This window comes from Ochotona princeps, chromosome 4 (genome assembly GCF_030435755.1).
Source record: "Ochotona princeps isolate mOchPri1 chromosome 4, mOchPri1.hap1, whole genome shotgun sequence".
Taxonomy (NCBI): Eukaryota; Metazoa; Chordata; class Mammalia; order Lagomorpha; family Ochotonidae; genus Ochotona; species Ochotona princeps.
The window spans coordinates 55,003,465-55,015,616 of record NC_080835.1 but is presented as its reverse complement, the minus strand read 5'-3'; the positions used below and the strand labels follow the sequence as shown (position 1 = coordinate 55,015,616).

At 39.5% G+C, this 12,152-nt stretch overlaps 1 protein-coding gene across 3 annotated transcripts in view; it reads right to left on the bottom strand.

Moving 5' to 3' along the window:
- Positions 1–12,152, bottom strand: part of UVRAG (UV radiation resistance associated) — a 312,534-nt gene that overhangs the window by 207,907 nt on the left and 92,475 nt on the right. For all 3 annotated transcript variants that reach the window (XM_058663602.1, XM_058663603.1, XM_058663601.1), the window contains exon 6: positions 254–336. In XM_058663602.1, the coding sequence (XP_058519585.1) occupies positions 254–336 (83 nt within the window). The remainder of the gene's footprint in view (positions 1–253; positions 337–12,152) is intronic.

Here is a 12,152-nt window from a genome sequence, read left to right as displayed (position 1 = left end):
AGTTCATGGGCCTACTTCAAGATCACTGGTTTTATCAATTTTCCCAGTACCCAGAAAGAGGAAATGATTTTCCAAAAACCTTGTGAAAGAGATAAGCTTGAATCGCTGTGGCTTAGAAAGGCTTCAGTTCAATCTGCTAAGCCTGAATAACAGCTTCTAAAGCTCTGGCACACTTTCTCACATTTGAAATGTCCCAAATTCAAAATGAGGAAGATTCTGTAGAATTCAGGAGGACACCAAAGAAGCTTTTTACCGTAGCAAAGAGAAGACATCGTAAGAATTGCGAACACAGTTCTGATCCACCTGAAGATTATTCTTCTGAGCATTTGAGTAACCCTGAAAGACATTAATCAACAAATTAGTCAAAACAAAATCTGTGCACAAATTAATCACTTTTGCTTTTTAAAAAAAATAACTTATAAATACTTAACTTAAAATTTTAGAGATTCCGAAGAGTAAAGTGTAATTTTCACATAGCTGAAGTCTAATCTTTCAGGTAAGAACATTTAAAGAAAACATGTTTCTTACATAAACAATGTTTTTCATTACAAATTGCAGAAAATTCCCCAGGAATCTCCAGAAGTCTTCTGAATATATTATGTGACTAAAGAAGAGTACTAACAGTATTTTCAACTGTGCCTAGCTATTAGATATAGTTTTTGTGGGAATAATGTATTCCAAGTTCTATTTAGGATATGAAAAATAAACATCTCCACTCAGGGATACAGAGGAGAAAGCATGGTTTTAAAGAGAATATAGCACCATTTCCATAAGAAGAAGAGAACAGGCATATCCACCATTTAAGAAAGATGGAACAACAGTAGCTAAGAAAAACTAGTGGCCCTCATCACCAGGATTTCTATCCTTGTCGTTAGTATAACAGGTCTGTAATTCTAAGCAAGGGTTATAACTCCATGAGTTTCACTGTTTTACAATTTTCCATCTGTAAAATACAGATGAGGAGAGCATCTACCTCACAAATGTTTTCTGAAATTAAAAAGATTAATATTTGTAAAGCGAAAAGTACATAAAAAGCACCACAGTAAGCACCTGCTATAATGCCAGTATAAATACAAAGAATAAAGACTTCCTGAAAACAGAAAAATCAACAAAAACAAAAGTCAGTTCTTTGGAAAGATCAACAACATAGACAAAGTTTAACTTAAAATGACAAAAAGAAAAGAAAGTAGATTCAAATAATTAAAATCAGGAATAGAAACAGGAATCACTACCCTTACAGCAATAAAAAGGATTATTGAAGAAAACATGAAGAATTGCATGCCGACAAATCAGATAAGCTAAGTCAAATGGAAATTTCTAAGAATATACAAACCACCAAAAGGGGAAAAATGGAAAATCTGAATAGTTGTATAACAGAAATAAAGATTGGATTAGTAATTATGAGTGCTAGAAAAAAAAGTCCAGAACCAGATAATTTGGTGAATTCTACTAGTTATGAGAGAGAACAAGAAAAAGGAAAGAAGGAAGGAAGGAAGAAAGGAGGAAGAAAAAGAAAGCAAAAATGAAAGAAAAATGAAAAGAAAGGAAGGAAGAGAGGGAGGGAGAGAGGAAGAAAGGAAGAAAGAAAGGAAGGAAATACAATAAAATAAAATACTGGCAAAAATGTTTAGTAACATGCTATACCATATAACCCAGCAACTATTACTGCATGCATATCCAAAAGAATTAAAAGTTCTCAAAGAGATATTTGTTAAGCCATAGCAATGTCAATTACAACATCTTAAGGAAAGACCAATACACAAGTCCACAGAAAAAATGGATTTAAAAAAGTAGTGTATTCATACAGCAAAATAGCATTCAAAGGAAAGAATTGCTGGCACATGCTATAATGCAGATAAACCTTGAGTATATGATGTTACATGAAATAAGTCAAAGGATAATGCTGCATAATCCCACTTATTTGAGGTTCTTAAACTAGTCAATTACAAAAATAGAACGTAGAAGGGTGACTTCCAGGGCCCAAGGTGAGGGAGAAAGGAAGAACTATTAAAAAGTAAAAAGTCAGGAATGGTGTTTGGCACAACAATTAAAATGTTCATTAAAATAAAAATGCTCCTTTGCCACACCAGAGTGCAATGTTCAAGCCCTAGCTTTGCTTGTGATTCCCGCTTCCTGCCGACATGCACACCAGGGGGCAGCAGGTCATGGCTCAGTACGCGGGGCCCTGACACCACATAGAAGACCCACACCGAGTCCTGGGCTCCTGGCCTCTACCTGGATCAGTCCTGGCAGTCAAGGCCATCTAGGAGTGGGGCAGCCAAGAGGGCAAGAATGACTGCATGATAATACGTGCAAAGAAACTGGGAAATCATTCTAGAATGAAAACATTTTTTGGCAAATCAAATATCTGATGAAAGTCTAATGATACTCTGAATATATAAACTTACATTTTGACAACAAAACAAAAACAACCAAACTGAAAACTAGGGGAGGGGAAAACCTGAAGACACATTTTATTTAAAAAAAAGAAAAAGAAAGAAAGAAAATTAGAAAGTGTAAACCCACAAAGAAACACTACTTCGTAACCACCAAGATGACTAAAATACACACAAACATACATATAATAAATACAAAGAAGTGGAGAAACCTGAGCCCTCATGTACTTTTGCTAAAATAAACAAATAAATAAATAGATAGATAGATAGATAGATAGATAGTCAACAACGGTGGAAAAGACATTGACAATTTCTCAAAAAGATAAATAGAATTATGACTCAGCAACTCCGCTACTAAACACAAAGTTAAAAGAATTGAAAACAGGCACTCCAACAAATACTGGTGCGCCTATGTTCACAGCAGCACTATTCACAATGCCAAAAGCTAGAAACAGCCCACCTGTACAAACCAACAGATAAGCAGCTAAATTAAATGTGGTATTTCAATGCAATGGGATAGTACGTGATGCTAAAGAGGAATGAAGTACAGATACACGTGACATGTGAATGCACCTCATAACAGAAAATGTCGGGTATTATAATCCCATTTATGTAAATTGCCTACATGTAAAAGGCAAATGTATAGAATGCATAGAATGGCAAGCAGACTGGTGTCTTTCAGGGGTTGGGAGGCAGGGGTAATGAAGAGGGACTCCTTAACAGCTACAGAGTTCTCTTTCATGATGAAGAAAACATTTTCCAATTTGGATAATACGTAACACTATAAATGCACCCAATGCCACAAAACTGTATGTACTAGACAGAATAATTTTACCTGGCTTTCAAGAACAAAGAGTTGGCTATGAAACCTACATAGATGACGACAGAGCCATACATTGGCTACATAATCCAAGCAATAAAGGACACTAGGAAGAGATTACAAATGCCCTGGAGAAATGATTACTGGTGTTCTATTTAGCATTTGAAAATATTCGTGCAAAAAGCAACTACAGTATTTTTTTTCTGCCTATTAACAATTCATCCACATTCACTAACATCCAAGCAAAAACAACACATCCTAAAAAACATTCAACTGAGCAGGGTCCAGGTTTTCATCCATACTGCATGTCACGTAAGTGAGGAAAATCCGTTCAGTCCTGTGGGAAGTGAACCAGCAGATGGAAGATCTCTTGTCACTTTCTGTCACGTTCTTTCAAGTGAAATGGAATTAAAAATTTGTACAAGCTTACTTAAACTGAAATTCAAATAGTACTGATAAAAATAATAAAAGTTGACAGCAATACAAACAAGACCTATGAGTGTTTACAGTGTGCCAGACAGCACTGTGTTTTACATGTTAATGTTAATATTTGACCTGTCAGTATGTGAAATGCTGACACACTGAATATTCACAAAGCACGGTGAAACAGACACTATTATTATCCCCACTGTCAAGGTGAGGAAACTGAGACAGAGAGAGGATTAAGTAGAAGAGCCATGCAGTCTGGCTCCACAGCCCAAGTTCTTAAGAACCACCCCATACTTGATGATCTCTAAGACCTTTTCCAATTCTACAGTCCTGGGCCCATGTACATTTAAGGCAACTTACAGGCATTATTAAGCCCTTCTGCTTTAGCCGTCACTTGGCAATTAACATTCTTGAAATATGCCAAGAGCCTTGTCCTGAATGACATCTAACTTCCCCAGATGTGCGATCTTGACAGGTCCCTGACAAAGGAGCATAATGGGAAGAAACGGCCCATTTGTATCTGGTTATCTGAAGGAGATACTGCCAAGTGCCAAAGAGCCCAGAAGAGATTTACATGTCACTCAAAATTCTTCTGAGGCCAAGCCTGACAGTTCTTTTTCAGGGAAGGGAATAGGCACTAGTCTGGTGAATGTCTATTAAACTACTCGGAGAAACAGATAATTTGACATATCCAATGCACAGGAGTATGGCCAGGCAAACCAGGTGTACTTCCTGATCTGTACTCAACAAACTTTTCCCATAAAGGGCCAGTTAGTAATAATGTTAGGTCTTGTGGGTCTTATGTCATCTCTGTCACACATTCTTCTTCATTTGTGCTTTCTAAACCTTATGGTTTCAATAAAAAAACCACTGTGAGCTCATGGATCATACAAAAATATGTGAGACTATAGTTTGCTTATCCCTAGACTAACTCATTGGATGAGTCACTTTTCAAAACACATTACTGTACATTTTGAGTTTTTAACTATGACAAAAGTCACAAGACGTTCCTTAACTTCATTAAAAATACAAAATTACATAGAAAGAACCCAGTTAGAAAGATTAACCTATGCAAACAATAAGAGCCACATAATTAACTATTGCAGTGCTTACTGAACACCTAATACATAAAGAACATTAGTCAAATGCTACTAACCATCCACATAACCTGTACAACCCAGATAAGGTTGCAAGTGAAGTGAATAATACAACGGTACCATAAGAAAGATTAAATTCCAAAAGCAATGAGGTTTCAGGTGTGCCAAAGACTCCAGCTAGTGTAGGTGGGTACCTCAACAATGGTGATGGTGGGAGGACTGGGGATGCAGTAAGTAGTACTGAAAAGCTAAATGGCTAAGAAGGGAAATTCCACACAGACAGAACACCTTTAGCCAAAGCATGACAGTGGGAAACCACAAACTGTATTCAGGATTATTAAATAGTGGCTCAAATTGTTCAGCTTCAGTGATGTGGAAAATCCTGGGAACTCCAGAGGAGAAAATAGTGGAAAATACCACTGAATAAGAGAGAAATGGGTTCCAGGGGAGCCGGAGCACAGAAAGCCTTCTAGGCTAACAGAAAAGACTTGTGAAGCATTTCTGACATTGTAGAGGAATAATCAGAGATGCATTTGAGAAAGGCTACTTTGGGAATGACAGATACAATACAGAAAGCCCAGGTACATTAAGTGTTACTGGTACCTGATGGATAATATTAAAAATCCACACATACAGGATATAACGAGTTGAACCTGCGTCAGTAACAATGTTAATGAAAACAGAGAGAAGTAACAAGACAGACTGACTGACTCTGGGGTGCTAAGGAGAAGGAAAGCAGGTAGCAGGTAAGAGATTTAGACACATTCAGCAGATACCCAGAATCTACTTTGTGTAGTAGATTCTTGTTAATGTACACTTTAACAAGATTCATCCGGCAGCACTGAGTGAGACTCAGTGGATACAAAAAGATGAAAGTCTACATGCCCACCAGGAAAACTACTGCAGAAATCCAGTCCTTAGGGGATGCCAGTCCAAGCTTGGATTATGGCAACAGAGATGGAAAAGTAGCCATGGAAACCAGGGTTATTTCAAAAAAAAAAAAAAACTCCAGAGTCCAGTGACTAACTGCATAAGTAGATAAAAGAAAGAGATCAGTCAAAACAGACTGTAAGATTCGGGACCTGGACAAATGGAAAAAATAGTAAAGATGTGGAAAATCAGAAGGGAAATCAAGCCAAGAGAGAAAAATGAGTGTCATTTAAAGTATAATAGTTTAGAAGCACCTGTAACAGGTGTTTGTGCAGAAAAGGAAAGAAGCCACCAGGATGAAGGCAACCAGAATTTATAGTAACAGACTACACCATGGATGGCAATAAAGTCATCCAACAACAAATTTTTATTAATGACAAGATTTTCTATTAATCTGCTCCTACTGGGTTTCATGCAGTTCCTCCAACAAACGTTTAATTCAACTATTAATATGTGCCCGACAGAGTGCTAAGCAATACTAACAAGTTAGTGATGCAGACAGTCACTCTTCCTGACACCACGCACTGGCAAGAAAGGGACACTAGCTAACAGGCAACAGGAATATGAAAGGACAAGAGTCCATGACAAGGACAACACGATGCAAGGTGTCAGGGCAGCCCCTAAGGGAGAAGCAAAATTAGCTAGAAGGGATAGGACAGAGAATCTGCCAGTGTCTAAGCCAACACTGAAATGACATATTTCAACACAAGAAACCCTTTTTTTTCTTTTCTTTTTAAATATATTTACTTTTATTGAAGGCAGATTCGATTTTACAGAGAGGAGAGACAAAGTTCTCCCATCCACTGGTTCACTTCCCCGGGTGGCCTCAATGGCCAGAGTGAGCTGATCCAAAGCTAGAAGCCAGGAACTTCTTCTGGGTCTCCTAAGTAGGTACAGGGTTCCAAGGCTTTTGGCCATCCTCTACCACTTTCCCAGGCCACAAGCAGGGAACTGAATGGGAAGTGAGACAGCCAGGACATGAACTGGTGTCCATATATGGGATGCCAACACTGCAGGTAGAAGATTAGCATGCTAAGGCCATCACACCAGCCCCAAAACAGGAAACTCTTAAGGATGGGGTGTTTAGAAATAGATCACAGATCGAGAGCATTTCAGAATGATATAAAGCACCTGGCAGAACCCTCGGAACATGCAGTAGATTGGGACCCTGGGATGACACTGGGTGGCCATGCCCCATCTCCAGGGACTGGGGCAATTGAGGGGCTGGGTATGGCTCCTCCCCTTATCTCCTCCCTTCCCCCAGAAACAGGAAGAAATAGCAAATTTAGAAACAATGATCACACCCACTTTTTCCAAACCCCTGATCCTTCCCACCTGGATCAACTACGTAAACATCATCAAAAATAAATTTTTTTTTTAAAGAAAGAAGGAAAAAAAGGAAGGAAGGAAGGCAGACAGGCAAACAAACGCAATGTGATTAAAAAAAAAAAAAGGATGGACATCAGCAGCATTGAGGAAATGTGGCTATGTTGTCAAGAATCAGGAAAGATAGTGGTATTTTTTCAGCAGCCATCGCAGCAGTGATTCCAAATGAAAGGGACCCAGGATGACTCCCCTGTTCTGAATTTAGGCACATGACAGGAGTTTTGTATTGGCTTTCTTTTTATATATATATATCAATTAGATTTATTTTTTTTTTTATTTTTAATTCATTAATTACATTGTATTATGTGACACAGTTTCATAGGTACTTGGATTCTCCCACCCCTCCCCAAACCCTCCCACCATGGTGGATTCCTCCACCTTGTTGCATAACCACAGCTCAAGTTCAGTTGAGATTCCCACATTGCAAGCATATACCAAACATAGAGTCCAGCATCTTATTGTCCAGTCAAGTTCAATGGCTTCTTAGGTATACCCTCTCTGGTCTGAAGACAGAGCCAGCAGAGTATCATCCCGATCAATTAAAAGCTCCAACATACCATCAGCAACAATTTACATCATTATGGAATTAATTGACATAGTAATGAGTAACCAATATGTTAAAAGTAAATGCGAGTTCTTAACCACCTTCTGTGACCACCTCATTGACATTTCAATTTTAGTTTATACACACCATATAACATACATAACATAACATGTTATACATAACATCATATCATCTTAAATTAACGCAAACATGTGGTATTTAACCTTTTGGGACTGGCTCATTTCCCTTAGCATTATGGTTTCCAGTTTGGCCCATTTGGCCACAAAGAACTGCATTTTATTTTTTTTAATAGCTGAGTAGTATTCCATGGAGTAGACGAACCATAGCTTTCTTATCCAATCCTCTGCTGATGGGCATTTTGGCTGCTTCCATGTTTTTGCAATTACTGATTGTGCTGCTATGAACATAGGAGTGCATGGCTTTCTTTTTTAATTAATAAGGCACGATTACAGAAAGAGATCTTCCATGCACTGATTCACTCCCCAAACATCTCCTGTTGCTGGGGCTTGGCGAGTATGAAGCCAGGCCAGAACATCCCAGGTATCATATGGGTGGCAGGGACCCAAGCATTTGGTCATTTTCTATTGCTTTCCCAGGTGTATTATCAGGGAGGTGGATTAAGTGGAGCAACCAGGACTTCAACAAGCCCTCATGCTGAATGCCAGTGTCTCAAGAAGTAGTTAACCCACTGGGACCCAAAACATACTCAACAGAAGGTTTTGGGGGGGTTGTTTTTAAGGTTTATTTGTTTGAAATGCAGACTTACAGAAAGAGAGAGAAATGAGAGAGAAGCAAAGATTTTCCATCTGCTGCTTCACTCCTTGAATAGCTGCAATGGCCAGGGCTAAGCCAAGTTAAAGTCAAGAGCTAGAAGCTTTATCCAACTCTCCCATGTGGGTGACAGGGCTCCAAGCAGTTGGACCATCTTGTGCTGCTTTTCCCAGGCACATTAGCAGGGAGCTGTATTGGAAGTGGAGCAGCAGGAATATGAACTGGGGCCCCTATAGGAGACTGGTATTACAAGTGATGACTTCACTCACGGAACTACAACAGGGGTCCCCAACAGAAAGTTTTCTTGAGCAAAGAAAGGGAGAACTGAGCTCAGGTTGAGCCATGTAGGCTGGGTGTGATTTTGAAACATCATTTGACACCAGTCTACATATACAGATATCTTGAGAGCAGATGCAGACCCAGGAGGAATCGGGATCACAGTCTCATCCAAGTACAATGTGTTAAGGAAAAGAATAAAGGCTCAATGGAAGCCTTGGGACAGCAGCTTAAGGATGACAATGAAAGCTGTTTTCAGCAGGACTCGACAATGCTCTACATGTTAGCCTCCAAACTGCAAGAGAGCTTTGAAAGAAAGCAGGATAGACAAGGAAAAACAAATCGAAACAGGGCTCATCCTACTACCTACACACATTTTCAGATACAGCTGGCATATGCTTTTGAAAAACACAGTATTTATTTGTATGACTACTCCTAAAATAGCTACCTGATGAAGCCACAGACAGCCTCGGTTCCCATGTGTATATATTCAAGGAGATTAATGCCCTTTTAAGTGCTGGCCAAGTTTAAACTGAGAAAAACTAAGCAAGGATCTCTGTTCAGCATCTGCAAGCTGCAACACCCCCTCCGCCTGCGAGCTCAGATGAAGCCCAGATGCCGAGCTGTTAAGGAGGGAGGTGAGACCTCTCCTCAGATGCTATGCGTGCCCCCGGGGTTGGCTGGGGGTTTGAGACAATGATTTCCTCCCCTCAAAACAGTGAGAAGCAGTGAGCAATATGAATATTATTCAGCAAAGGTATCTAGATCTCAAAACTAAAATTGATTTTTTAAATTCAAGTCCATGGGGATAGAGACTCTTGCTGACACTCCATTGTGCTCTTGGAAAACAATCATGGCTACACTCACGCTCTCCCAAGAATGAAACAGACTAAGTATCTTCAATGCTACTTAATGATGAGAAGACTGAAAACAAGCCTACTAATAAGCTCATAAGAGAAAATTCTAGTTTTAGAAAAGAGAAAGGAACAATGTGATCCTGGCAGATTTCCTTCACTCATGGAAAAAATACTCACTAAGCAAAGTCTGTTGTTAATCCTGGGACTGCAAACATGATTAAGCATCATCTCAACCCTAGAAAATCACTGGCCCTAATACAAAGAAACCACATTCACACAACTAGACAGAAGTGAGAGAAGGCACAAGAAGTAACATGTTGGCCAGCATCACAGGCATAGGGGACAGAGAAGGAATTCCCTGCAGTATGGAACAATTTACACTGAGACTGACTTACTGACAAGAAGACTCTCATCACAAATTTTAAAAAGCAGAGTAAAAGCAGGTTTTCAAAATTTCAAACTCTGACTCCCCCAGTGAGAGCAACTGTAGAGTTCTGTCTCTGTTTACTTCTCAAGAATCTAAAACATCTATATGCATAACCATTCTTGGCTTTGAATGATCCAGTATTAAAATACTCAAAAGCTCAAGAGTTGTGCTAAGAAGACAAGATCCTCCAAATTCATAACAGGAAACGTGGCATTTTCCCAGATTATTCTCTGGCTTCAATGAAGAGAGAGAGTGGGACCACACTGTAGCAGCAGGATTTATAAATATGAATTACAGGATAAGACGATTTTCCAAACATCTGTCAAGAGTTAATTTGATCCAAGAGAAAAGAACAGGGAGGGGAGGAAAGCTCAGAGGGAAGCCAAATATAGTGACTAATGCATGGAACCTCCGTGGACTTTGGTAGGCTGGTGGTCTCACGGCATTGCATGCCCACACTACAATAACAAATACCCAAGTCTGTAGAATAAAGCACATTAGATCATTCAAAGTGCTTGCCCGGTGGTCTCTCATTTGATTTCAACAATGCACATCTAGTGAATACCTCTGATTAACTGTGGAGACCCAATGTTTGGGTGCATTCTGTGACCAAAGGTAGAGATGGTAGACCCTACATGTGCATGGGAGACTGGGAAGAAGCTCCTGGCTCCTGTCTTCTGATTGGCTCAGCTCAGCTTGCCAGTTGTGGCCACTTGGGGAGTGAACCAGCAGATAGAATATCTTTCTCTCTGTCTCTCCTTCTCTAAATCTGCCTTTCCCATAAACACAAATAAATCTTGAAAGAAAGAAAGAAAGAAAGAAAGAAAGAAAGAAAGAAAGAAAGAGAGAGAGAGAGAGAGAGAGAGAAAGAAAGAAAGAAAGAAAGAAAGAAAGAAAGAAAGAAAGAAAGAAAGAGATGCCATGTCACATAGAGTAAGAAAATAAGTCTTCAAGCGAGTCAGACCTGGGTTTGAAACCTGGATCTACTGCTCACTGGCTGTGCAGGGTTTCCTCCCAGGCTATAACCTCAAACAGTGAAGATCGTGACTACCCTCAGGGAGCTGTTACATAAAGGCAGATTAAGTACCTGGCATAGTCTCTGACTAGAATACGTGCTTTGCAATACTGTGTAATTACTACCCAATGTAATACTATTACTACTAGGAGCCACACCGTCTCCAACATATCAGAAGAAAAGTTTTATCCCAAATTTGAACTGGGTTCAGGCACTATTTTATCATCAAGCAGCTATTAAAGCAATACCTGAGGATCTGCCTGGTCTTTGCTTCTTCTGTTGTGGAATAACGGAATGGAGGGGACAAAATACTGAATAAAATGTATATAGGAACAAGTTATTTTACGATTTTTTCAACTTCTCTCTGATGATACACTAAAACACCTGGACAAAAATGATACCATCTGGAGCTCTCTGTTCTTAAAATACAGGCTCTACTTGGGACACTTCATCCCTACTTCTGAGTGTTCTGCTTACAGAGTATAAGCAGATGTGCAGTGCGACCTGCAAAGAAGTGAATATGCATTAGTAGGACTACCAAGAAGAAGTGGTGATTATTTTAACTAAACAAAAATCTAAATAAATAAATCTATCTAAGTGAAAATCTAGTTTTTCATATCTTCACCTTGAAAATAAAAATACAAATAACTGCCCACCTGATTGGCTATGAATTAAAGACGAGATCTCAAACAGTATTTAATCAAAGCTAGTGAAACTGAATAGTAGAAGAACTCCCCCCCCAAAAAAATCAAATAAGCAATGAGGGGCAGAGAGCAGCTAAAATGCCACTTGGGTGCCCACATTCCCTATCAAAGTGCTGGTGTGAACACTGGCACTGCTTCTGACTCCAGCTGCCCGCTACTGCACACCGTGGCAGTCAGCAGCTGGTGGCCCAAGCACACGGGCTCTGCCATCACATGGGAGACCCACAGGGAGTTCCAGGCTCCCGGCTTCAGTGTAGACCAGCCCCGGCAGTTACGGGTACTTCAGTGGGCAGGATATCTCTGCTTATCTTTCAAGTAAAATTAAAAATAAACAATAATTTCTGAAAACTAAATGAAGAAAAGCACCTAGCTATCACCTTTTAATAACTAACATGGTTTAATGAATAAAGTATATGTATATAGAGAGCAACATTCTGATCCTGATTCTGCCTTGAGCTCAGCCTCACATCTGTCATTTA